Source organism: Oncorhynchus masou, chromosome 30 (assembly GCF_036934945.1).
Source record: "Oncorhynchus masou masou isolate Uvic2021 chromosome 30, UVic_Omas_1.1, whole genome shotgun sequence".
Classification (NCBI taxonomy): Eukaryota; Metazoa; Chordata; class Actinopteri; order Salmoniformes; family Salmonidae; genus Oncorhynchus; species Oncorhynchus masou.
The window spans coordinates 15,656,185-15,681,221 of NC_088241.1; the positions used below are offsets into that span (position 1 = coordinate 15,656,185).

At 43.0% G+C, this 25,037-nt stretch overlaps 1 protein-coding gene across 2 annotated transcripts; it reads left to right on the forward strand.

Moving 5' to 3' along the window:
* The first annotated feature begins 13,451 nt into the window (after positions 1 to 13,451).
* LOC135522144 (metalloreductase STEAP4-like) lies at positions 13,452 to 24,280 on the forward strand. 2 transcript variants are annotated; one of them, XM_064948145.1, is made up of 11 exons: positions 13,452 to 13,799; positions 13,883 to 14,106; positions 14,280 to 14,387; positions 14,590 to 14,660; positions 14,773 to 14,860; positions 18,948 to 19,226; positions 19,317 to 19,411; positions 19,516 to 19,626; positions 19,714 to 19,756; positions 20,704 to 20,868; positions 23,847 to 24,280. In XM_064948145.1, exons 2-11 carry the CDS (start codon positions 13,885 to 13,887, stop codon positions 24,108 to 24,110), a joined length of 1,446 nt encoding a protein of 481 aa, XP_064804217.1. In that variant the 5' UTR covers positions 13,452 to 13,799; positions 13,883 to 13,884; the 3' UTR covers positions 24,111 to 24,280. The 2 variants fall into 2 exon arrangements, with proteins under 2 accessions (XP_064804217.1, XP_064804218.1); XM_064948146.1 differs by lacking the exon at positions 18,948 to 19,226 and having other exon boundaries at positions 13,453 to 13,799.
* Positions 24,281 to 25,037: the final 757 nt, after the last annotated feature.

Genomic DNA, 25,037 nt, shown 5'->3' on the forward strand with positions numbered 1-25,037 from the left:
ATATCTCCTTCTCACTCCATCACTGTACTGCTGTTTCAGTAGCTCCTGCATGCAACTGTATATCTGGCTCGTTTCAGTACTTTAGAGGACAGTATTCCCCAGGGGTGCATTTATTTGACTTAACATTTAGCATCAGTATATACAGAATGACGCGGCCATCAACTGGACATTCAAAACTTTAGTGTTTCCGTTGTAACAGTTTTTTATGTTTCCATCATTCTGAACACAGCTCAGATGACAGTTATAGCTCTGGTTTACAGCAATATCCCGCTCCACTCCTGGAAGGGGTGAATTTCTGATGTTTTTCACCCTTCCTCTGTAATCAATGACTGATTTAGTCAAGTGTAAAACCAGGTGTGTGAAACTCATGGGGTAAATCAGAAACATCACTGTTTTTGACTAAAACAACCAATATTTGTTAAATATTAATGCTGAACTTGTCTTTGCATGGATTCCGCACCACGGTTAGCTTTTAACAGCTAGGACTGCTATTTCTTGTCCCAGAATCCTGCTAAACATACAGGTTAAAGCATGCTTGACAGAGCTGCTAACCTTAGCTAGCTAGCTGAGCTGCTAGCCATCAAGCTAACAAAGTTAGTCCAAGATAAGTTTTGCAATGGAGCCCGATTTGTCTGGAGAAGTACAGTGCCTTGCGAAAGTATTCAGCCCCCTTGAACTTTGCAACAGTCTCTCGATGTGCAAAACTGATATAGACATACCCGAAGCGACTTACAGCTGTAATCGCAGCAAAAGGTGGCACTACAAAGTATTGACTTAAGGGGGCTGAATAATTCTGCACCCCCAATTTTTCCGTTTTTGATTTGTTAAAAAAGTTTGAAACCCAATAAATGTCGTTCCACTTCATGATTGTGTCCCACTTGTTGTTGATTCTTCACAAACAAATACAGTTTTATATCTTTATGTTTGAAGCCTGAAATGTGGCAAAAGGTCGCAAAGTTCAAGGGGGCCGAATACTTTCGCAAGGCACTGTACATGAACAGTTCCAGCTCTGTAGGAGCTGTATCTACTATGCTTTGTTTCTGGACAAACTGGGTCACACAGAGTTCCAATGTGGCAATTGTTTGCTTGCCAGGGATTATAGGATTGAAGTGGCTTCCTTGATCAAGCAGGTCGCCAGCCTACGGAAGAAACTGGGGGGAAAACGTTGAGTGGAATGTTGACTTTTTCTATGCTGGTGGCTGGACGGCGTTTGCGCTTGTTGGATGAATCTCTGTTTTGTCATTTGTCGTTGTCTGACTGGCCGGTGTTGCCTGAAGTTCGCCAGGGCATTTCCTCATCCTTCTCACCAGCCTTGATTTTGGGCAGCTCCATGGTAAGAAATGTGAAATTGATGCTATTTTAGTCCATATGGGTTTTAATGACATTATGAAGGGCAGCTCTGAACAGTTGAAACTGGATTTTAAAGAGTTGAGTGATTCCCTGCTAATAAAATATCCATTAAATCTGTCCCTGTGCCCTCTCTGAATCATGGCATTGAAAGCTTTAGCAGGATTCTTTCTCTCCACAACTGGCTACGTGATTTTTGCAGCTCAATGGGTGTAACATTTGTTGACAATTTTGATACCTTTTGGAAGCAAGACAGGTTTTATAAGGAGGATGGGATCCACCTGACTAATTTGGGTTCATGGGCCTTTTCACAGCATTATAAGGCTGCGATGACACAATGACTTATCAATGACCCAAGCCCAGCTCAGTTAATTCCTACCATTGTGTTGCTGAGTTGTCATAATGCTTCAGCAAATGTACAGTGGTAGCAATACATGGTTATAATATCTACAGAAAAGACAGAAATGCCAATGGTGGAGGTGTTGCTATTTATTTTCAGAACCACATCCATGTACATCTTAGAGAGGATCTCATGTTAAAAACTGTTGAAGCAATATGGCTACAGGTTCATCTGCCTAACCTAAAGCCCATTCTTGTGGGAAGCTGCTATAGACCACCAATTGCGAACTGTGAGTATCTGGATAACTTGTGTGAAAGGCTTGATAATGTATGTGATATCAACAGAGAGGTATATTTTCTGGGTGATGTATATACTGGCTGGTTTCCATTAAGCTTCCCACTAAAGAGAAACCTTCAAACTCTAACCAGTGCCTGCAACCTGGTTCAAGTTATCAGTCAACCTACCAGGGTAGTCACAGGAATGAAATCATCAACATGTATTGATCACATCTGTACTAATGCTGCAGAAATAAGCTTGAACGCAGTATCCATATCCATCAGATGTAGTGATCACACTATAAACTCTGCAAAAAAAGAAAATGTCCTCTCACTGTCAACTGCATTTATTTTCAGCAAACTTAACATGTGTAAATATTTGTGTGACCATAACAAGATTCAACATGTCACGCCTTGGTCTTAGTATTTTATGTTTTAGTTTATTAGTTGGTCAGGCCAGGGTGTGACATGGGTTTATTGTTTGTTGTATTTAGTGGGGTTTTTTAGTTATTGGGATTGTAGCTGATTAGGGGTGTGTGTTTCATAGGTTTGGCTGCCTGAGGCGGTTCTCAATCAGAGTCAGGTGATTCTCGTTGTCTCTGATTGGGAACCGTATTTAGGTAGCCTGGGTTTCGCTTTGTATTTCGTGGGTGATTGTTCCTGTCTCTGTGTTAGTTTCACCAGTCAGGCTGTAATAGGTTTCACGTTCCGTTTTGTTGTTTTGTATTTATTCTTATTTCATGTATAGTTTCGTTATTTGTTTTCACTAATAAACATGAGTAACAAACACGCTGCATTTCGGTCCGACTCTCTTTCGACAAACGAAGAACGTCGTTACACAACAACTGAGACATAAACTGAATAAGTTCCACCAACATGTGACTAACAGAAATGGAATAATGTGTCCCTGACCAAAGGGGGAGTCAAAAGTAACAGTCAGTATCTGGTGTGGGTTTGTGCCCATAGGCGACGTTGTTGCCGGTGATGTCTGGTGAGGACCTGCCTTACAACAGCCTCTCTCAGCCTATTGCGGACAGTCTGAGCACTGATGGAGGGATTGTGCATTCCTGGTGTAACTCGGGCAGTTGTTGTTGCCGTCCTGTACCTGTCCCACAGGTGTGATGTTTGGATGTAGCGATCCTGTGCAGGTGTTGTTACACGTGGTCTGCCACTGCGAGGATGATCAGCTGTCCGTCCCATCTCGCTGTAGTGCTGTCTTAGGCGTCTCACAGTACAGACAGCTACGGATTGCAATTTATTGCCCTGGCCACATCTGCAGTCCTCATGCCTCCTTGCAGCATGCCTAAGGCACGTTGACGCAGATTAGCAGAGACCCTGGGCATCTTTCAGAGTTTAGTTTTAGTTTCAGTAGAAAGGCCTCTTTAGTGTCCTAAGTTTTCATAACTGTGACCTTAATTGCCTACCATCTATAAGCTGTTAGTGTCTTAACGGCCGATCCACAGGTTCACGTTCATTAAATGTTTATGGTTCATTGAACAAGCATGGGAAACAGTGTTTAATAAACCCTTTACAATGAAGATCTGTGAAGTTATTTGGATTTTTATGAATTTTTATGAATTCTTTGAAAGACAGGGTCCTGAAAAAGATATGTTTCTTTTTTTGCTGAGTTTAGTTGACATATCTAGGGAAACCAAAGTTCCTAAGGCTGAGCATAATATAATGTATAAGCGGTCATACAATATGTTTTTTTGTCATTTCTATGTTATTGATATAAATAATATTTGTTGGTCAGTGGTGTATAATGAGGAGCAACCAGAAAATGACTGTAAAAACTGTTAAATCCCCATGGATTGATGAGGAATTTAAAAATTGTGTGGTTGAGAGGGAATAGGCATAAGGAATGGCAAATAAGTTTGGCTGCACAACCGATTGGCAAACATACAGCAAATTGAGAAATTATGTGACTAAACTGAATAAAATGAAGAAGAAACTATACTATGAAAAAAATATAAATGATATAAAGAATGATAGTAAAATGCTCTGGAGCACTTTAAGTAAAAATTTGCCCAAAAGTGCAAACTTACCTCCATCATTCATTGAATCAGATGGCTCATTCATCACAAAACCCACTGATATTGCCAATTATTTTAAGAATGTTTTTGTTGGCAAGATTAGCAAACTTAGGCATGCCATGCCAGCACGAAACGCTGACACTACACATCCATGTATAACTAATTGTCACGCCCTGGCCTTAGTATTCTGTGTTTTCTTTATTATGTTGCCAGGGTGTGACATGGGTGATTTATGTGTCTTGTTTTGTCTAGGGGTTTTGTTCTAGGGGTTTTGTAGTCTATGGGGTTGTGTTCAGTTGAGTGTTCTAGGTAAGTCTATGGTTGCCTGGAGTGGTTCTCAATCAGAGGCAGGTGTTTATCGTTGTCTCTGATTGGGAACCATATTTAGGCAGCCATATTCTTTAGCTATCTTGTGGGTGATTGTTCCTGTCTCTGTGTTTTGCACCAGTTAGGACTGTTTCATTTTTTCCCACGTTTTCTTATTTTGTATAGTGTTCACGTTTTCATCTTTCATTAACGATGTTTATAAATATCCACACTGCATTTTGGTCCTCATCTCCTTCCCAGGAAGAAAACCGTTACACCAATCAAATTATGAAGGCCAAGCATTGCCATTTTGAATTCTATCAACAATGACAAGACACCGGGGTCTGACAAATTGGATGTAAAATTACTGAGGATAATAGCGGACGATATTGCCTATTTGTATTTGGTTCAACACAGTCCCACAACTTCTAGGCCCATGGGTCGCCTTGTAGGATTCAAATTTTGCAAGGGCACTAGCATGTAATTTGCTATTCTCGTGTTTGCAGCAGGCATTTCTTTTTAGTTTCCAGTTTTTAAATCCATCTCGTACAAATCTGAATTCGACATTTGCCCCAGGAAAGTACCTACAAAATGAACAATAAATTAGATCTTTTGCTTTACTATATTCAATCCACACGAATGGGTCATGCCACCAGGAAGAAAAGCAGCGTAAGATGCAATTTATCATACTTGAAGGGAACTTTGCTAGCTTTGGTTGACAGGCTGGTTCATCAACGGCAGACAAATCTGTCGGTGGACCTACTGCAGGTTCATCCCTGCCCGCAGCATCAAGAACGAGGGGAGACGGTGGGGTTGGCAAGCATGCCTGGCTCAACGTGGCATTAGCGGTTGTTTCTATCCTGGCACCACCTGTTAATGTCTCATTCTGGAAGCTATCGGTAGATTGATCCAAATTATTTCCTGGCGCACAGCCTTTTTCCTCCAGATGTCTTTTTTTGAAAAACCTAGCCATCAACATTTGTTTTTCCATTGCTAGAACTACTAAATTACCTTAGCTGGTGAGTCAATTCGAGTAAGCTAACAAATACAAATACAAATTACAGGAAAAATCCATGTGTTCAAGATATAGGACTTTCAAGACGGTAAGTGTCACTTGCCACATAATCACAATGATGCAAAATGCATTGCATTATCATAATGATGTGGCAAGTGAAACTTTGCTTCTTGAAAGTCCAATATCTTCTGACATGCAAAACATTTTGGGACTGTTTTAACAGTGGACTAATGAAAAAATACCAAAACATTGTTTTTAAGTGGATTTTTCCTTTAAGTGCCAGGGAGAGAAGAAATGAAGCAGAGCGTGTAGGCCTGCAGGCCTGGAGCTTACAACGGTTTGAGAGGCAGCCTGACACACAGTTAACTGTTATTATACATGACTGTCAGAGTTAAATATTCAACAGAGTGTGGTCAGAGGGATAAATTATAGATGGACTACAGTAAGGAATTTGATCAAGAGTGGGATTTGATGTCAAAGGGAATGATAGTAACGAAGAAAATGTGTAGAAAGGAGGGATGGTGAGGAGGGAGTGGAGTTGAATGGAGAGATGGGAATGAAGATAAGTGTATTGTCAGTTTCCAGGCAGATGAGCTACTGGGAGACAAGCTGGTGGTCACTCTCTCTCTCTCTCTCTCTCTCTCTCTACACTTACACTCACTCTCTCTCTCTCACACACACACACACACACACACACACACACACACACACACACACACACACACACACACACACACACACACACACACACACACACACACACACACACACACACACACACACACACAGGTCATCCAGGGTGCTGAAAGCTCATCTCTCATTGGTGAATCACTCATTGACGTTTTACGACTGCCGTGATTGAAATGCTATAAAGCTTCTGGGATCATGTGAGTGCGTGTTAGATCACCACTGGAGCAGGGGTCAAGAGCGATATTCCACCATACAGTATGTCACCCAAACACTCACACATACACCATTTCTTTCACCAGCCTGTCCATATCACAGGGAAAAGCTCAGCTTGCAACATCTCCCTGTCTCTTTCCAAAGTTTAGATGTTGCAATACGGGCAACTTTACTACCCATCTGTTGCGAGGGAGGAGGAAAGGAGGAGGAAAGGAGAAGTAGAGGAGGAGGACCATTTCGTCACCATCTCTCCATTCGACTCACTTTCTTCGTTACCATCCGCCCCTCTTGACATCAAATCCTACTCTGGAACAAAACCCTGACTGTAGTCCATCTATAATTCATTCATATGACCATGCACTCTGTTGAATAATGTCCACTCATATTTATGTATCTGATAGTTCTCTCCCTGCCAAGCACCTACTCTAATAACCCCAGTACTTATATGAAAGGTTCAGCCCATTTCCCCCATCCTCCTGCCCTCTAGTCTCACTCTGACTCAGGTCCCAACTAAAGTAGTTGCAGATAAAGGAAAACTGCACTGTGGGTTCCCCTCAGAATACTTCATCTGTATTGGAAAGATGTCATTTTGTCTGAGCCAGAACGGCCCATAGGGCAGGAGCCTATCTCCTGTTTCTGTAGTGTAAGGTAGCTTGAGGTACAATTACAAACCCTGGACAGGATGTTAGTTTATCTCAGGGCTTTACCCCCAATTCATTTGAGTGCAGAGTACGAAACAGAGAGGCATGGGCACTGTTTTCAGTCATAAGATGACTCGACCAGGGAATGGAAACCACAACCCTCCAATCTCAGGGTGAACACTGTAACCTCAAGGACACAGGCCTACAGTGCGCTTTCCCTTAATCTGTGAATTTCCTGTTTTGGGACTTCAGTCAGTGGTCTCCCATGCTGGTCCTGGGAACTCAGGGTGTGTTGACTCCTGTTTGGGCTTTTTATGGTTATGGACCCTCTGAGACCGGAGGGTCATTGAACTGGTGGTTAGTAATAAGGGACTGTGTGGGTTAAAGAGCAGTTCAGGTCACACGCACTGCTGACAGGCCATCTGTAAACAACGAGATAAAACTGTTTTCTGTTGTTTTTTCTTATCTTGTCTTGTGACCCACCCAGCAACATCAACACAGTCTCTGTCTGGTCCTTAGCTAATACCAAACAATAATAAGCCTGATCAACCTAAATCTGATTCACTACATTAATCCCAGTCTTTAGTTTAGACCTTGATTAGGTGTTTTAGTGCTGGGTAAGAACAAAAACCTGCAAATTCCAATAGCCAAAATTGAAGAACCTTGTTATTATGGGAGAAAGTGAATACATATTGTTAGTTACCAGGTAACAGAAACTTAAGGGGACAGACCAATCAGAAGGCCAGTAACTAGGCTGACGCTGTACCCCATTATCTGTGTGTGTGTGTGTGTGTGTGTGTGTGTGTGTGTGTGTGTGTGTGTGTGTGTGTGTGTGTGTGTGTGTGTGTGTGTGTGTGTGTGTGTGTGTGTGTGTGTGTGTGTGTGCGTGCGTGCGCCTGTATCTTCCCCTCCCGTCTTATGAGATAATGACTGCTTGTGAGTGGGTGTGATATGGGTTCCAGAAGCAAACCCACAAATTACAGGCGAATGTAAGACCTAGTTTCTCTCTCTCTCTCTCTCTCTCTCTCTCTCTCTCTCTCTCTCTCTCTCTCTCTCTCTCTCTCTCTCTCTCTCTCTCTCTCTCTCTCTCTCTCTCTCTCTCTCTCTCTCTCTCTCTCTCTCTCTCTCTCTCTCTCTAGCTATTTCTCTCTCTCTATTTCTCCAAATACACACACACAGACTATTATTATATATGACTTATATATGACAAGGTTTAATATCATTACTCAATTCCACCTCTGAAAGCTCCAAAATTGCTGTGTTTGGGTTAGGTGAACCACAGTACTGCTGACCTGTGATTGCTCTCTGTGGTTTACTGTGGGTGGGTGGGTAGCAGTGTGTCTATGTGTGTCTGGCTTTGTGTGCTTCATGCAGTGTATGTGAGGGTCGTTAATGTTGTTCCCACACACAGAGACTGATCAACCAACACACACGCACACGCACACGCACTCAAATCAAATTTTCTTGGTTGCGTACACATATTTTGCAGAGGTTATCGCAGGTGCGTTGAAATGCTTGTTTCTAGCTTCAACAGTACAGTATACCATACCTAGTAATACAAACCAATACACACAAATCCCCAAAATTTACAGAAAGAAATTAAGAAATATCAGAACGAATGTTGTAGTCTGGAATATAAATTAACATACTATGCAACAAGCAACAATTTCAATGATTTTTATTAAGTTACAGCTCATATAAGGATATCAGTCAATTGAAATAAATAAATTAGGCCCTAATCTATGGATTTCATGACTAGGATAGGGGAGCAGGCCCACCCACTGGGGAGCCAGGCCCAGCCAATCAGCATTAGTTTTTCCACACAAAAGAGCTTTATTACAGACAGAAATGCTCCTCAGTTTCATCAGCTGCGATCTTTTATTTCACCACTTGAAACGTGGGACCAACACTTTACATGTTGCGTTAATACTTTTGATCAGTGTGTGCGTGTGTGTGTGTGTGTCACGACTTCTACCAAAGTCGTTGCCTCCTTGTTCGGGCGGTGCTCGGCGTTCGACGTCACCGGTCTTCTAGCCAACATTGATCCATTTTTTCATTTTCCATTGGTTTTGTCTTGTCTTCCCACACACACCTGTTTTCAATCCCATTCATTACCTGTTGTGTATTTAACCCCTGTTTCCCCTCATGTCTTTGTCAGAGATTGTTTATCGTCAGTGTAGTGTTTTTGTATAGGTGCGCGACGGGTCTTCGTACCCATATTTATTTTATTATTCATTTGTCTATTTAGTGTTATGGAGCATGTTACTTGGACTTCCCTGCCACCTATACACATATGCCTGACAGAGTGTGTGTGTATATATATATATGTATGTATGTATGTATGTATGTATGTATGTATGTATGTATGTATGTATGTATGTATGTATGTATGTATGTATGTATGTATGTATGTATGTATGTATGTATGTATGTATGTATGTATGTATGTATGTATGTATGTATGTACATATATGTGTGTGTACCAGTCAATGTTGGACACCCACTCATTCAAGGGGTTTTCTATATTTTTATATAAAAATATCACATTTACATAAGTATTCAGACCTTTACTCAGTACTTTGTTGAAGCACTTTAGCAGCGATTACAGCCTCATGTCTTCTTCTGTATGACGCTACAAACTTGGCACACCTGTATTTGGGGAGTTTCTCCCATTCTTCTCTGCAGATCCTCTCAAGCCCTGTCAGGTTGGATGGGGAGCGTAGCTGCACAGCTATTTTCAGGTCTCTCCAGAGATATTCGATCAGGTTCAAGTCCGGGTTCTGGCTGTGCGACTCAATGACATTCAGAGACTTGTCCCGAAGCCACTTCTGCATTGTCTTGACTGTGGGCTTAAGGTTGTTTTCCTGTTGGAAGGTCCTGAGCTCTCTGGCGCAGGTTTTCATCAAGAATCTCTCTGTACTTTGCTCCATTCATCTTTCCTTCAATCCTGATTAGTCTCCCAGTCTCTGGCACTGAAGAACATCCCCACAGCATGATGCCGTCACCACCAGGCTTCACCGTAGGGATCGTGCTAGATTTACTCCAGACGTGACGCTTGGCATTCAAGCCAAAGAGTTTAATCTTGGTTTCGTCAGACCAGAAAATCTTGATTATCTTGGTCTAAGAGTGTTTAGGTGTTTTTTGACACACTCCAAGTGGGCTGTCATGTTCCTTTTGCTGAAGAGTGGCTTCCATCTGGCCAATCCAAATCATCATCAATCAATTGAGTTTACCGCCGGTGGACTCCAAGTTGTAGAAACATCTCAAGGATGATCAATGGAAACAGGAGCTCAAATTAGATTTTCATAGCAAAGGGTCTGAATACCTAAGTAAATAAGTTGTCTGTGTTTTTATTTTGAAAACATTTCACTTTGTCATTATGTGATATCGTGTGAAGATTGATGAGGAATACATCAAATCAAATGTATTTATATAGCCCTTCTTAAATCAGCTGATATCTGATGTACAAAGTGCTGTACAGAAACCCAGCCTAAAACCCCAAACAGCAAGCAATGCAGGTGTAGAAGCACTAGAGAGGAACCAGGCTATGAGGGGTGGCCAGTCCTCTTCTGGCTGTGCCGGGTGGAGATTATAACAGAACATGGCCAAGATGTTAAAATGTTCATAAATGACCAGCATGGTCAAATAATAATAATCACAGTAGTTGTCGAGGGTGCAACAGGTCAGCACCTCAGGAGTAAATGTCAGTTGGCTTTTCATAGCTGATCACTGAGAGTATCTCTACCGCTCCTGCTGTCTCTAGAGAGTTGAAAACAGCAGGTCTGGGACAGGTTGCACGTCCGGTGAACAGGTCAGGGTTCCAAAGCCGCAGGCAGAACAGTTGAAACTGGAGCAGCAGCACGGCCAGGTGGACTGGGGACAACAAGGTGTCATCATGCCAGGTAGTCCTGAGGCATGGTCCTAGGGCTCAGGTCCTCTGAGAGAGAGAGGGAGAAAGAAAAGAAGAAAGAAAGAATTAGAGAGAACATACTTAAATTCACACAGGACACCGGATAAGACAGGAGAAATACTCCAGATATAACATACTGACCCTAGCCCACCGACACATTTACATTTACATTTACATTTAAGTCATTTGGCAGACGCTCTTATCCAGAGCGACTTACAAATTGGTGAATTCACCTTATGACATCCAGTGGAACAGCCACTTTACAATAGTGCATCTAAATCATTTAAGGGGGGGGGTGAGAAGGATTACTTTATCCTATCCTAGGTATTCCTTAAAGAGGTGGGGTTTCAGGTGTCTCCGGAAGGTGGTGATTGACTCCGCTGTCCTGGCGTCGTGAGGGAGTTTGTTCCACCATTGGGGGGCCAGAGCAGCGAACAGTTTTGACTGGGCTGAGCGGGAACTGTACTTCCTCAGTGGTAGGGAGGCGAGCAAGCCAGAGGTGGATGAACGCATAAACTACTGCAGCATAAATACTGGAGGCTGAGACAGGAGTGGTCAGGAGACACTGTGGGCCCCATCCGATGATACCCCTGGACAGGGCCAAACAGGCAGGATATAACCCCACCCACTTTGTCAAAGCACAGACCCCACACCACTAGAGGGATATCTTCAACCACCAACTTACCATCCTGAGACAAGGCCGAGTATAGCCCACAAAGATCTCTGCCACGGCACAACCCAAGGGGGGCGCCAACCCAGACAGGAAGACCACGTCAGTGACTCAACCCACTCAAGTGGCGCATCCCTCGTAGGTACGGCATGGAAGAGCACCAGTAAGCCAGTGACTCAGCCCCTGTAATAGGGTTGCCAATCACATCAATATTATGATCAGTGATTAGTTCATTGACTATAACTGCCTTGGAAGTGATAGATCTAACATTAAGTAGCCCAATTTTGAGATGTGAGGTATCACAATCTCTTTCAATAATGGCAGGAATGTAGGTCTTAATTCCAGTGAGATTGCTAAGGCAAACACCGCCATGCTTAGTTTTGCCCAACCTCGGTCGAGGCACAGACATGCTCTCAATGGGGATAGCTGAGCTGACTACACTGACTAACAGCCTGCTGCCTGGCCTGCACCCTATTGTGGAGCTAGGGGAGTTAGAGGTCTGTCTATGTTCGTAGATAAGATGAGAGCACCCCTCCAGCTAGAATGGAGTCCGTCACTCCTCAACAGGCCAGGCTTGGTCATGTTTGTGGGTGCTCCCAGACAATTATCTACAAATTCTATCTTTTGAATTTAATCTATTTTAGAATAAGACTGTAACGTAACAAAATGTGCAAAAGGTCAAGGGGTCTGAATACTTTCCGAATGCTCTCTCTCTCTCTCTCTCTCTCTCTCTCTCTCTCTCTCTCTCTCTCTCTCTCTCTCTCTCTCTCTCTCTCTCTCTCTCTCTCTCTCTCTCTCTCTCTCTCTCTCTCTCTCTATATATATATATATATATATATATATATATACAGACAAAATACATCCACTGAGTTTACAAACAGAAAGACAAAGCCTGATCAGGTGAAAGCTATGATCACTTATTGATGTCGCCTGTTAAATCCACTTTAATCAGTGTAGAGACAAAATACATCCACTGAGTTTACAAACAGAAAGACAAAGCCTGATCAGGTGAAAGCTATGATCACTTATTGATGTCGCCTGTTAAATCCACTTTAATCAGTGTAGATGATTCAAGAAGCATTTTTAAGCCTTGAGACAATTGAGACATGAATTGTGTGTGTGTGCTATTTAGAGTGTGACTGGGCAAGATTAAAGATTTAAGCAAACTTGAAACAACTATGGGAAGCATTGGAGTTAAAATGAGCCAGCATCACAATGGATTTCTTTCAACACCTTGTCGAGTCCATGCCCTGACGAATTGAGGCTGTTCGGTGAGCAAAAGGTGTCCCTAATGTTTTGTACACTCAGTGTATATGTATATATAATGGTGTGCATAGACATTATGTGAATAGGAAAGGTGTGTAAAGCAGTAGTTGTATAAGATGAGCGGGGGGGTGGGGTGACTGTAAACTAGGCCCAGTCTAAAGCTTGGGTTAACTAATTATTCTCTGCTCTGATCCACCTCAAGCATTTAGATTGCTCTTGCTGTGATGAAACCAGTGTTTAAAGAAACATTGGAACTCAAGGTCACCAACTGCTGTATTTGGGAAACACTGTTCATGACACAGTTCTTCTGGTATTTCACATTCTGTGATTTTTGGAGTTACAAGCTTATTGTTGCACACAATGGAATGTTGTCACATCTTTGAACAAAAGCCATCTGAGGTAAGGTAGTATTACAACAAACCAAAGTGCATCAGCTGTTGTGTTATTGTCCTGAACTGTGAAAGGACCTGTGCTCGTATGCCATTTAGGAAACTCTTGTTGCAAAGTACATACTGTTTTGAATATGTATTTAATGTTAATATTTCTGCATGATAGAGCACATACATGATAGAGCACAGACTATTCCACTATTATGTAAACTTCCCAGAAACCACTGGCCTCTCCTCAGAGACACTACAGAGTGAGTGCCATGGGCTGTCATGCACACACACACACACACACACACACACACACACACACACAAGCAAAAACACACCGCTCCTCTTCCAACAAAGTTTCCAGCTTGGCAGAGAGACTAATCCCTTCCCTCCTCAGACCAGGAGAGCAGACACAAATAGAGACTCAGTCTGTAGTATCTCAGTCAGTCAGTCAGGACTTTAATCTGGATAACTCAGAGGATCTGCTCCAACTCTGAAGACTATTGTTTTGGGACATGTAATGCAGAAAACATTTCATTGCAGGATTTCAACTACAGTAAGCTGTCCTAGCATTGATTGACAGTGCTCTGTCTGGACAGTACTGTAACTCCATCTAGAGTTTGTCTGCTGAAGAACTTAGCGAAGTGAAAGTGACGTTCATCCTGCAAGCTCCATTTATGTGAATGTACTTTTTCTGTGATTGAAACTTCAGGAAGGTATTTTAAACTCTTTGGTCTTTTTGACACTTTCTGTTGATTCTATCTACGACTCAAGGAGGTCTTTGCCTGTCTCTGTTCAGGCATGACGGGTCAGGAGAGGAGTGAGGAGAAGAGTGAGTGTGTGTCCCTGTCTCCGATGATGGAGGCTGTCCCTGCCCCACCTGAGAGTGAGAGGGTGTGTGTGTTTGGGACGGGGGACCTGGGGCGCTCTCTGGGCCTGCGTCTGCTGCAGGCGGGGTACGGTGTGGTGTTCGGCAGCCGACGGCCCCACAGCAACAGCAGCCTCATACCACACGGAGCACAGGTACAAAATAAAGTAGATCTGGTTTTATGTGGTGATATGTTAAATGTGGATATGTGTTTTTACTTTGTTGAAAATGTATTTCAATATATACTTTTTTATGTTTGAGGGAGTATATGTTAATATACTGTATTTGTGTTTAAGTGTGTATCAATATGTTGATTATGTATATGCAGGTCCTGGGTCATGCTGCAGCTGCTCAGTCAGCCCATCTGATCTTCATCGCTGTCCAGAGAGAACACTACGACTTCCTGGTACCACTGGCCAATCAGCTGAAGGGAAAGGTAGCATATATGTTTTATTACTTCTGCTATATGTATGAATATCTGTTTTGTCAGTATGTAACTGTATATTTGGCTAACATAATGTATGTCCCAGCGTATTTAGCCAATATATTCTATGTCCCAGTGTATTTAGCCAATAGAATGTATATTCCAGTGTATTTAGCAAATATATTGTATGAATCAGTGCCATGTTAAATTGCAGGTGTTGGTGGACCTCAGTAACAACCTGAGGAAGAATCAGTACCCAGAGGCCAATGCAGAGTACCTGCAAAGGTGAGAGCTATACAGTATAGGTTGATGTGTTATTATGTGTATGTTTTTTTCTTAATTAGGGATGTTTTTATATGTTGATGTAATGTAAATGTGGTTATATGTACCTGAACAGTCTGGTTCCTGGAGCTGAGGTGGTTAAAGGCTTCAACACCCTGTCTGCCTGGAGTCTGCAGAATGGACCTTCAGATGCCAACAGACAGGTACACACCGAGGTTTAAGCCATGCCCATGAAACCAATTGGCTACTCGTTTCAAGTCTATATATGTACACTACATGACCAAAAGTATGTGGACACCTGCTCATCAAATCAAATCAAATCAAATGTATTTATATAGCCCTTCGTACATCAGCTGATATCTCAAAGTGCTGTACAGAAACCCAGCCTAAAACCCCAAACAGCAAGCAATGCAGGTGTAGAAGCACAGTGGTTAGGAAAAACTCCCTAGAAAGGCCAAAACCTAGGAAGAAACCTAGAGAGGAACCAGGCTATGTGGGGTGGCCAGTCCTCTTCTGGCTGTGCCGGGTGGAGATTATAACAGAACATGGCCAAGATGTTCAAATGTTCATAAATGACCAGCATGGTCGAATAATAATAAGGCAGAACAGTTGAAACTGGAACAGCAGCACGGCCAGGTGGACTGGGGACAGCAAGGAGTCATCATGTCAGGTAATCCTGGGGCATGGTCCTAGGGCTCAGGTCCTCCGAGAGAGAGAAAGAAAGAGAATTAGAGAGAGCATATGTGGGGTGGCCAGTCCTCTTCTGGCTGTGCCGGATGGAGATTATAACAACAGAACATGGCCAAGATGTTCAAATGTTCATAAATGACCAGCATGGTCGAATAATAATAAGGCAGAACAGTTGAAACTGGAACAGCAGCACGGCCAGGTAGACTGGAGACAGCAAGGAGTCATCATGTCAGGTAGGCCTGGGGCATGGTCCTAGGGCTCAGGTCCTCTGAGAGAGAGAAAGAGAGAGAGAAGGAGAGAATTAGAGAACGTACACTTAGATTCACACAGGACACCGAATTGGACAGGAGAAGTACTCCAGATATAACAAACTGACCCAGCCCCCCGACACATAAACTACTGCAGCCTAAATACTGGAGGCTGAGACAGGAGGGGTCAGGAGACACTGTGGCCCCATCCGAGGACACCCCCGGACAGGGCCAAACAGGAAGGATATAACCCCACCCACTTTGCCAAAGCACAGCCCCCACACCACTAGAGGGATATCATCAACCACCAACTTACCATCCTGAGACAAGGCTGAGTATAGCCCACAAAGATCTCCGCCATGGCACAACCCAAGGGGTGGCGCCAACCCAGACAGGATGACCACATCAGTGAATCAACCCACTCAGGTGACGCACCCCTTCCAGGGACGGCATGAGAGAGCCCCAGCAAGCCAGTGACTCAGCTCCTGTAATGGGGTTAGAGGCAGAGAATCCCAGTGGAAAGAGGGGAACCGGCCAGGCAGAGACAGCAAGGGCGGTTCGTTGCTCCAGAGCCTTTCCGTTCACCTTCCCACTCCTGGGCCAGACTACACTCAATCATATGACCCACTGAAGAGATGAGTCTTCAGTAAAGACTTAAAGGTTGAGACCGAGTTTGCGTCTCTGACATGGGTAGGCAGACCGTTCCATAAAAATGGAGCTCTATAGGAGAAAGCCCTGCCTCCAGCTGTTTGCTTAGAAGTTCTAGGGAAAATTAGGAGGCCTGCGTCTTGTGACCGTAGCGTACGTGTAGGTATGTACGGCAGGACCAAATCTTAGAGATAGGTAGGAGCAAGCCCATGTAATGCTTTGTAGGTTAGCAGTAAAACCTTGAAATCAGCCCTTGCTTTGACAGGAAGCCAGTGTAGGGAGGCTATCACTGGAGTAATATGATCAAATTTCTGGGTTCTAGTCAGGATTCTAGCAGCCGTATTTAGCACTAACTGAAGTTTATTTAGTGCTTTATCCGGGTAGCCGGAAAGTAGAGCATTGCAGTAGTCTAACCTAGAAGTGACAAAAGCATGGATTAATTTTTCTGCATCATTTTTGGACAGAAAGTTTCTGATTCTTGCAATGTTACGTAGATGGAAAAAAGCTGTCCTTGAAATGGTCTTGATATGTTCTTCAAAAGAGAGATCAGGGTCCAGATTAACGCCGAGGTCCTTCACAGTTTTGTTTGAGACGACTGTACAACCATTAAGATTAATTGTCAGATTCAACAGAAGATCTCTTTGTTTCTTGGGACCTAGAACAAGCATCTCTGTTTTGTCCGAGTTTAAAAGTAGAAAGTTTGCAGCCATCCACTTCCTTATGTCTGAAACACATGCTTCTAGCAAGGGCAATTTTGGGGCTTCACCATGTTTCATTGAAATGTACATCTGTGTGTCATCCGCATAGCAGTGAAAGTTAACATTATGTTTTCGAATAACATCCCCAAGAGGTAAAATATATAGTGAAAACAATAGTGGTCCTAAAACGGAACCTTGAGGAACACCGAAATTTACAGTTGATTTGTTAGAGGACAAACCATTCACAGAGACAAACTGATATCTTTCCGACAGATAAGATCTAAACCAGGCCAGAACTTGTCAGTGTAGACCAATTTGCTATGATGGGGTCTAAAACCAGACTGAAGCATTTCCTCTATATTGTTTGTCTTCAGGAAGGCAGTGAGTTGCTGCGCAACAGCCTTTTCTTAAATCATTCCAAAATTATGGGCATTAATATGGAGTTGGTCTATCCTTTGCTAATTCAATTACCGAGCTATAGTCAATGCAAATTTTCTTGTGAAATTATATTATTTTATACCAACACAATTGCTCAGAGAAAGTAATAATAAAACAATTTTATTGGCACCTCTGTTTTTAATACTCTAGCACCTTCCCCTTGTGAGGATAAAGACACTGAGCCTTTTTGTAACGTGTTTAATGAGTTGGAGAACACATTCAGAGCAATTCTTTTGGGCCAATTAACAATTTCTTTGTGGATTTTTATTAGTGTTTGGGGTCATTGTCTCATTGGAAGATCCACTTGATGACATCCTGGCAGAGGCAACCAGGTATTTCGCTAAGGGTTTTCCTCCTCCTTCTGACGAAGAGGAGTAGTATGAAGGATCGGAGGACCAATGCGCAGCGTGGCAGGTGTTCATAGTTTTTTAATGAATAACGAACACTGAACAAAACAATAAACGTGAAGTAATCAAAACCGAAACAGTCCCGTGTGGCACAAACACTAACACAGAAAAATAAACACCCACGAAACACAGGTTGAAAAAGGCTACCTAAGTATGATTCTCAATCAGAGACAACTAACGACACCTGCCTCTGATTGAGAACCATACTTGGCCGAACACAGAAACCAACATACAAAAACCAACATAGACTGCCCACCCCAACGCCCTGACCATACTAAAATAAAGACAAAACAAAGGAACTAAGGTCAGAATGTGACAGTACCCCCCCCCAAAAAAGGTGCAGACTCCAGCCGCAAAACCTGAACCTATAGGGGAGGGTCTGGGTAGGCGTCTGTCTGTGGTGGCGGCTCTGGCGCGAGACGTGGACCCCACTTCACCATAGTTTTTCTCCGCCTCTTTCTCCGCCTCCGTGGCCTCTTAAAAACGGCGACCCTCGCCGCCGACCTCGGACTGGGGACCCAAGCCACGGGTCCCGAATGGACGGGACATTCCGGCAGCGCCGGACAGGCGGGAGCACCTGCAGGGAGGAGACAGAGACAGCCTGGTGCGTGGGGCTGCCACAGGGCCCACCAGGCTGGGGAGACCTACAGGAGGCCTGGTGCATGGAGGAGGCACCGGATGGAGCTCTGGTGCGCAGCCTTGGCACCTCTCCTCCAGGCTGGATGCCCCTTCTGTTTTTCAACACCAAATCCACAACTGTCATGCTCGGTCAAGGAGCTCTGTCATGTCATCTGACAAAAGCACCTGTCCCAATCCAAGTACCAATGCCGTTAAGCAAACTCCAATCATTTGCATTTTTATATCATTTTAGAAAAAGACTCAGTGTTGTTATCCTCGCAATGTGAGCTATTGAAAAGTATTGATAACAGGGGTGTCAATAATTTTGACCCATACCTTTTGAGATGTTTTTATTACTTGTTAAACAAAATATATTTCTCTCAGGAATTGTATTAGTACAAAATATTATAATTTCCCCTTTTTTTGGAGCATACAATGTAGCTCAATGTTTGAATGATTTATTTTGTACAGGCATTTTTGTTAAACTTTATCAAGGGTGCCAATGATTTCGGACCCCACTGTATGTGCATAAATATATGTCAGGTGTATATCTGCGGGGAAAGTGTGGAGGCCAAGCAGGCGGTGATAGCGGTAGCCACCAAGCTGGGTTTCAGTGCCCTGGACCAGGGATTTCTCTCAGTGGCCCGGGAGCTGGAGGACTTCCCCCTACAGCTGTTCCCCCAGTGGAGGCTCCCCCTGCGCATCTCCATTGGCCTCAGTGCTGCCTTCTTCTTCTACCTACTGATCAGATACGTCATCTATGCATATGTCACCCATGGCGAAGACATCTCCTTCAGAATCATGGTCTCACTGGCCAACCAGGTACTGGCCCACAGGACCTCTGAGTGTTTGTGTTCTGTTTGTTTCTGTGTGTGTTACCAGCTGTTCAAGATGTGTGTGTGTTCTCTCCAGGTGTGTCCCATCGTGTCTCTGATCATGCTGTCTCTCTGTTACCTGCCTGGTGTCCTGGCTTCCTTCCTGCAGCTCTACAGAGGCACCAAGTACAGGTCAGACCTCTGTGTGTATGTGTGTGTTTGCATGCATGTATGTTCACACGAGGTTGCATATGTATTTATGTTGATTATAAGTGTTTATGTATGTTTAACATCAGGCGCTTCCCTAATTGGTTGGATCGCTGGATGCTGTGCAGGAAACAGCTGGGTCTACTGTCGTTGGGGTTCGCCTTTCTGCACGTGCTCTATACACTGATCATACCCATACGGTCAGTGGAGCAAACACTCAAATACACACACAGTGGCATGTATCTTCCTTTAGTTTTTAGTAAAGAAAGTATTGATTTTGTTCTCAGGTACTCTGTGATGTTTTGGGTCACTGAACACACTGTCTCTCTGGTAAGAACACCTACCTAGCTGTAACGCCAAATTAAACACCTTCAAAACAGTGAACATTGAATAGACAAAATGTACAGATGTAGGATCTTAATTTGACCACTGTTGTCGCTGAGAATTATCATGCGCCGCAGGATTTACATAAATTCACACTAATACATGGTTACATTAAAGAGATTCTCCTGAACCTTTGTATACTTTTTAGCTAGTAGTCCTGAAAGTAGCACTCACGAGCCAAAAGTGGTACCCAAAAACGTGTCACATTTGTGCAGATATGTGCACCACGTCATTGGTTTCTCTCTCTCTCTACTGTGGGCACTGAGCCGTTAGGTTGCAGGGTGGGCCCAATTGGATGATGCTGGGCAAGCCTCTTGCTAGCTGTCACTCAAATGTGAGGGGCTGAAGCTCTTTGGCTAAAATTTGAATTGCTAAGGGACTGGCCCATATGGGGGAAATGTAGGGAAAATGGCGTTGTACAGCTTCAAGATAACAGTCGCTTTCAAACTAAGTATTTTGTGGCTAATTGTGATAAGAAAGTAATTTTGCTCATTGATTATGAATGTATGAACTACACATTGAGACATCCAGCCCAAAGCAGGAGGTTTCAAGAACATCTAAGTTCCGGAGCATGTCTTAACAGTGTTGCACTTTTCAGGTAGCCTAATTTTGGCCAGTTAATAGCCACCAATCAAGTAACATTACATTGGTGGAAAAGTGTAAATGGACAAAACATTAAAATCCTGTTGCTGCAGGATTATTTTGCTGTGACACAATACTGGTTATATTAAGATCATACATCTGTACATTGAACACACACCTACAGTATATAGCAGGATTCAGGCACTGGTTTTGATTATACTGGATTTACGCCTCTCCCTTGCTCTCACGCTTCCTCTTTCTCACATTCTTTCTCTTCTATCTATTGCTCTCTCTCGCTCTCTCTCCCCCAGATCAGAGAGAACAGGACCACAATGTTTGATACTACAACGGCCTGGCATGACGACTCCTACTTGTCCCTGGGAATTCTGGGATTTGGCCTGTACGTCCTGTTGGGAATCACATCTCTTCCCTCCGTCATTAACGCTCTCAGCTGGAGGGAGTTCAGCTTCGTACAGGTGAGATCACCAGGACCAGTCACACTGAATGTTTAGGCCAGACACACTTGTGAAGCACTCATTTTCTGCCCATTGTTACTAGCGGTGGAGTTATCATTACAGTTAAATATCGCAATATTATTTTGGACTATAGTTTATTGATACTTTGACTCCAAGTATTGATTTGTAACCACCCCCCCCCCCCTTTTTCTTGTTGCTAGGTAGCGTTAGCTAGCGCTAGTCGGCTGTACCGCTAGTATTTGTAATCCTATAGATTGTTCTCATCTTCTTTTGAAATAGTGAGACAATGTTTTCAGCCCTTTTTTTCCATGACTGCTAAAAAACAGAGCCAACATCCAGGCCAGAATGCAATAAAACTCCAGGAAAGTAATCTAATTTTCAGAAGACAAGCCAGAGGTTATGTGCTGGGGATAATAAGGAGAAACTCCGGATCATTCTCTAATTCATTAATTCCCCTCAAATTGGTGCAGTGATTTAAATGTTAAGTTATTCATCAGATATAATTTAGGAGGAATATATTAGAACAGGCCAGGATAACTCACCTAGAGATGTATGTGCAGGGGCATCATCTGCCCCTAAAATTTGAGGGGGCACAAATTACAGTGTCTGAGGATGGCTTGGTGATGGTCCGGACTGGGGGTCTGAAGTTGGAGATTTTTGCATTTTTCAAACATCTGAAACAGATGTTTCCTGTAATCTGGAACCATAATCATTATACTTAATTATATGTAAAAGATATCTAACCATACCTTTTGAGCTGTCTGACTGGTGAGTCTTTTTTTTAAGAAACAAAATGTTTCTCTGCATCTCTGCTCAAATCCAGGTGAAACCTTGCCAGCAGGTGTGCCAGCTAAGATAGTTAGACAAGCTAGCTACACTAACATGATTGATAGCTTGAAATAACTTATTGGTGGCTAGAAATGAGGTTGTGAGATAGGGAACCTAAAATTGCTAGGAGGCTAGTAGTATTACAGAGAACCTATATTATATATATATATTTAAACAGGACAAATCTGTGGTGCGCATATTGGCCCGACGCCTCTGTCTGTGTGTATGTGTGTGCACGTGTGTGTATGTGTGTGTCTGTTAAGGTAGGCCAGAGGTCTGCAGAGGTCTGGACTCGAGTCACATGACTTGGACTCGAGTCAGACTCGAGTCACAAATATGATGACTTGCAACTCGACTTTGACTTTAACACCAATGACTCATGACTTGACTTGGACTTGAGCCTTTTGACTCAAACTGACTTGATACCCTCCCCAAGCCCAAATATTAAACATTATGCTATTAGAAAAAGTGTGCAGTGGATCAACTCTTCACTTAACAGATTAAAGTTTGTATCGGACAGCAGCCAATCAAATTGTGCCAGTTGATAAAAAGTTGCGCGTGGCAGTGCAGAGGAACGTCGGCGGGTGAATTCAGATGGAGCCCTTGGAAAGATGATACCCCAAATTATTATTTTTTGAGTATAAAGACTTCGCTGTATCAACAAAAAACAGATTGCAACTTGCAAAACATGCGGGAAGAAAATCACAGACAGAGGCGCAACAACTTTGTTCAACATTTGAAGTTACACAAAGAACGGTAAGTCGTGGCTAATATAGCCGACAGTTATATAATTTATAACTTTGCTAGTGTAGCATGTAGGCTAACGTAACGTTAAATCAATGAGCCTCCACACAGTCAGTCAGTGTGGGAACGTGTTCATTGCACCCAAGATTGAGCACCAACTGGCTTGGCAGTTGGTAGCCTAAATCCTGCCTGATGTTACTGCTGTTCCTAAAACCATTGACATATGTTAGCCTACTGTAACCACACACAGAGAGTGTGTGTGTGTGTGTGTGTTGTGTGTTGTGACTTGGTCCCACCTCTGGAGGTCTGTCTCTGTGAAGGTCAGTTCCATATTTGATCATAGTTAAATTATACAACGATTGCCCCTTCGCTAAGCCACGCCCCCTTCATTACTTAGCAAACTTGGGCAGCAATTTTCCAGGAAGTCCAACTCCCTGTTCATACCACCACTGGAGAAAACCACTTAGGATGATCTTAAATTGTGTTTTAAAGTAACTGTCCAGTGAAAATCTCACTTTTAAAAGTTTATGTTCTGTTAACTGTTGTTGACTCATCCTATACCAGTATTTGTGGCCAATGCATAAATTGGAGAAAAAACACTATCCAACGGAGCACTGCGATTGGTTGCCTAATATTCTGGGGTGAAGCTTAGCTAAGGGTCAATTAAGGTAGATTTACCTGGCCAGCCTGCTTCCGAGGTTTCTCCAGGCTTCTCCTTGCACAGCTCCAATACCCAGAGTGTTATTAGCCCTATCTGGGATAAACGTGTGCATGTCCAATAGGCTATCCTAAAGCTAAACTATATATCTAAGATAATTGCCAAAAGGGTGTGAGTTTGGGTGTGCTTGTGCGTGTGTCAGGGCCATGCACAGACCTTTGGATGGGACGTGCTCAAAGTGAATAAAGTCCCCCATAGAAAAGCATAGAGTAGACCTTTATTTTATGCAAATCCCACTAACGCCACTGTAAGCAAGCTTATAGCCTACTGCTTAGAGAGAGGGCAATGAGGGGTGGGCTATCAGCTGATCATAGTGAATGTAGAAGGAGATAGTTAGCTAGCTAGTTAGTTAGTTATTCTGTTGAAACAATCTAACTAGACTTTACCTGTGATTGGAGTATGTTCTGCTGCTAACATCAGCCTCAGGCCTACTGGGGGCAGAATGGTAGAGAGGGGACATTTTCCAAAATAAAAAAAGCAGAAATTAGCTAGTTTGATGGGCAATTAATTTAAATAGCAACAGAGAAAATAGACATATTCTTTCCTAAATAGACATTTGCTTTCCTATTTTCTCATAGGAAAGCAAAAAGGCAGGTGCTCAAGCTCCCTCAGACCTCTCTGTGCACGTACCTGGCGCGTGTGTGTGTGTGTGGTTCACGTGTTTATGTGTTCTTTTCTCCCCCACCAGTCCAAGCTGGGTCACCTGACTCTGCTGTTGTGTACGGCGCACACCTACCTGTACGGCTGGAACAGATTCCTGAGTCCCTCCACCTACAAGTGGTACACCCCACCGGGCTACATGCTGTGTCTGGTGCTTCCCTCTGTGGTGCTGCTACTCAAGCTGCTGCTCATAACCCCCTGTGTGGACCGAACCATCACACGCATACGACAGGGCTGGGAGAGGGGGGCAGATCAGAGGAACCCTAAAGACAGCCAACCACTGATACTTTAAAGGATACACACAGACACACACAAAATAACACCCTCAGTGTGATGAAAGTTTTGTCTTTGAGGCATGAACTCTTGTTTCTTTGCTATTGTACCCTCAGAGGTTGGCTAACATTCAAACATTGTTTACAATGTTTCTGGGATCAAAAACCAACAATAACATTTAATTGATATGCAGTCATATTTCTTTTTATATTACACTGTAAACATTGTAGCATTTAATGCATATATTTTCAACCGTATGTTAAACAGACATGAGTTTTCTCTCTTACGTAAAGAGAATGGTGAAAGCTCTTTCTCTCTTATATCCTCTCTCTTACTGTACATCTTCTCTCTTCTTTGACTGACTGTACAGTTATCCCCAGATGAAACACAGGTTTCCGAGACATATAAACATTTTTAAATGTATATTTTGTGTCTGTCTCATACATCTCCAGGGGAAGGTCAGACACATAAAAACACATCTATCAGTGTGATTCTCTCTGGGGCAGAGTGTTATTATTTCCTCCAGAAAACAGACTCTCTGAAACCCAGCAACAGACTTCCCTTTCATCACTAGATAGACAGAGTGGCCCACAGTGTCTTCTGTTATGGGGAGCACTTCCATTTGTGGTGGATATAGCTGGCTGTTTGTGTAGATGCTAAATACCTAAATACATAGATTAACTTTTAGGTGCATGCAGAAAGACATATTCCCAGAAACAGCTTGTACCAATATTAAAAACACAGGAAACAATGTTAATTCAACCAGTGTCTGACAAGTGGGATCTTTTGGAATAATTATTTTTATTTCATCAATAAAATAAATGGGTATATATTTTCCTTCACTCACTTACTTCATAAAATACTACACAAACAAAACATTGTATGAAATTCCATTAGCCTGTGTGCCTTCCTGGAAGAACAGTTTGTGAGGCAAAAGTGACACACC

Coding starts and splice junctions, on each gene's coding strand:
- LOC135522144 (XM_064948145.1), top strand. CDS start 13,885: ATGACGGGTCAGGAGAGGAGTGAGGAGAAGAGTGAGTGTGTGTCCCTG. Junction 14,107..14,279: donor TCATACCACACGGAGCACAG/GTACAAAATAAA, acceptor ATGTATATGCAG/GTCCTGGGTCATGCTGCAGC. Junction 14,388..14,589: donor CCAATCAGCTGAAGGGAAAG/GTAGCATATATG, acceptor GTTAAATTGCAG/GTGTTGGTGGACCTCAGTAA.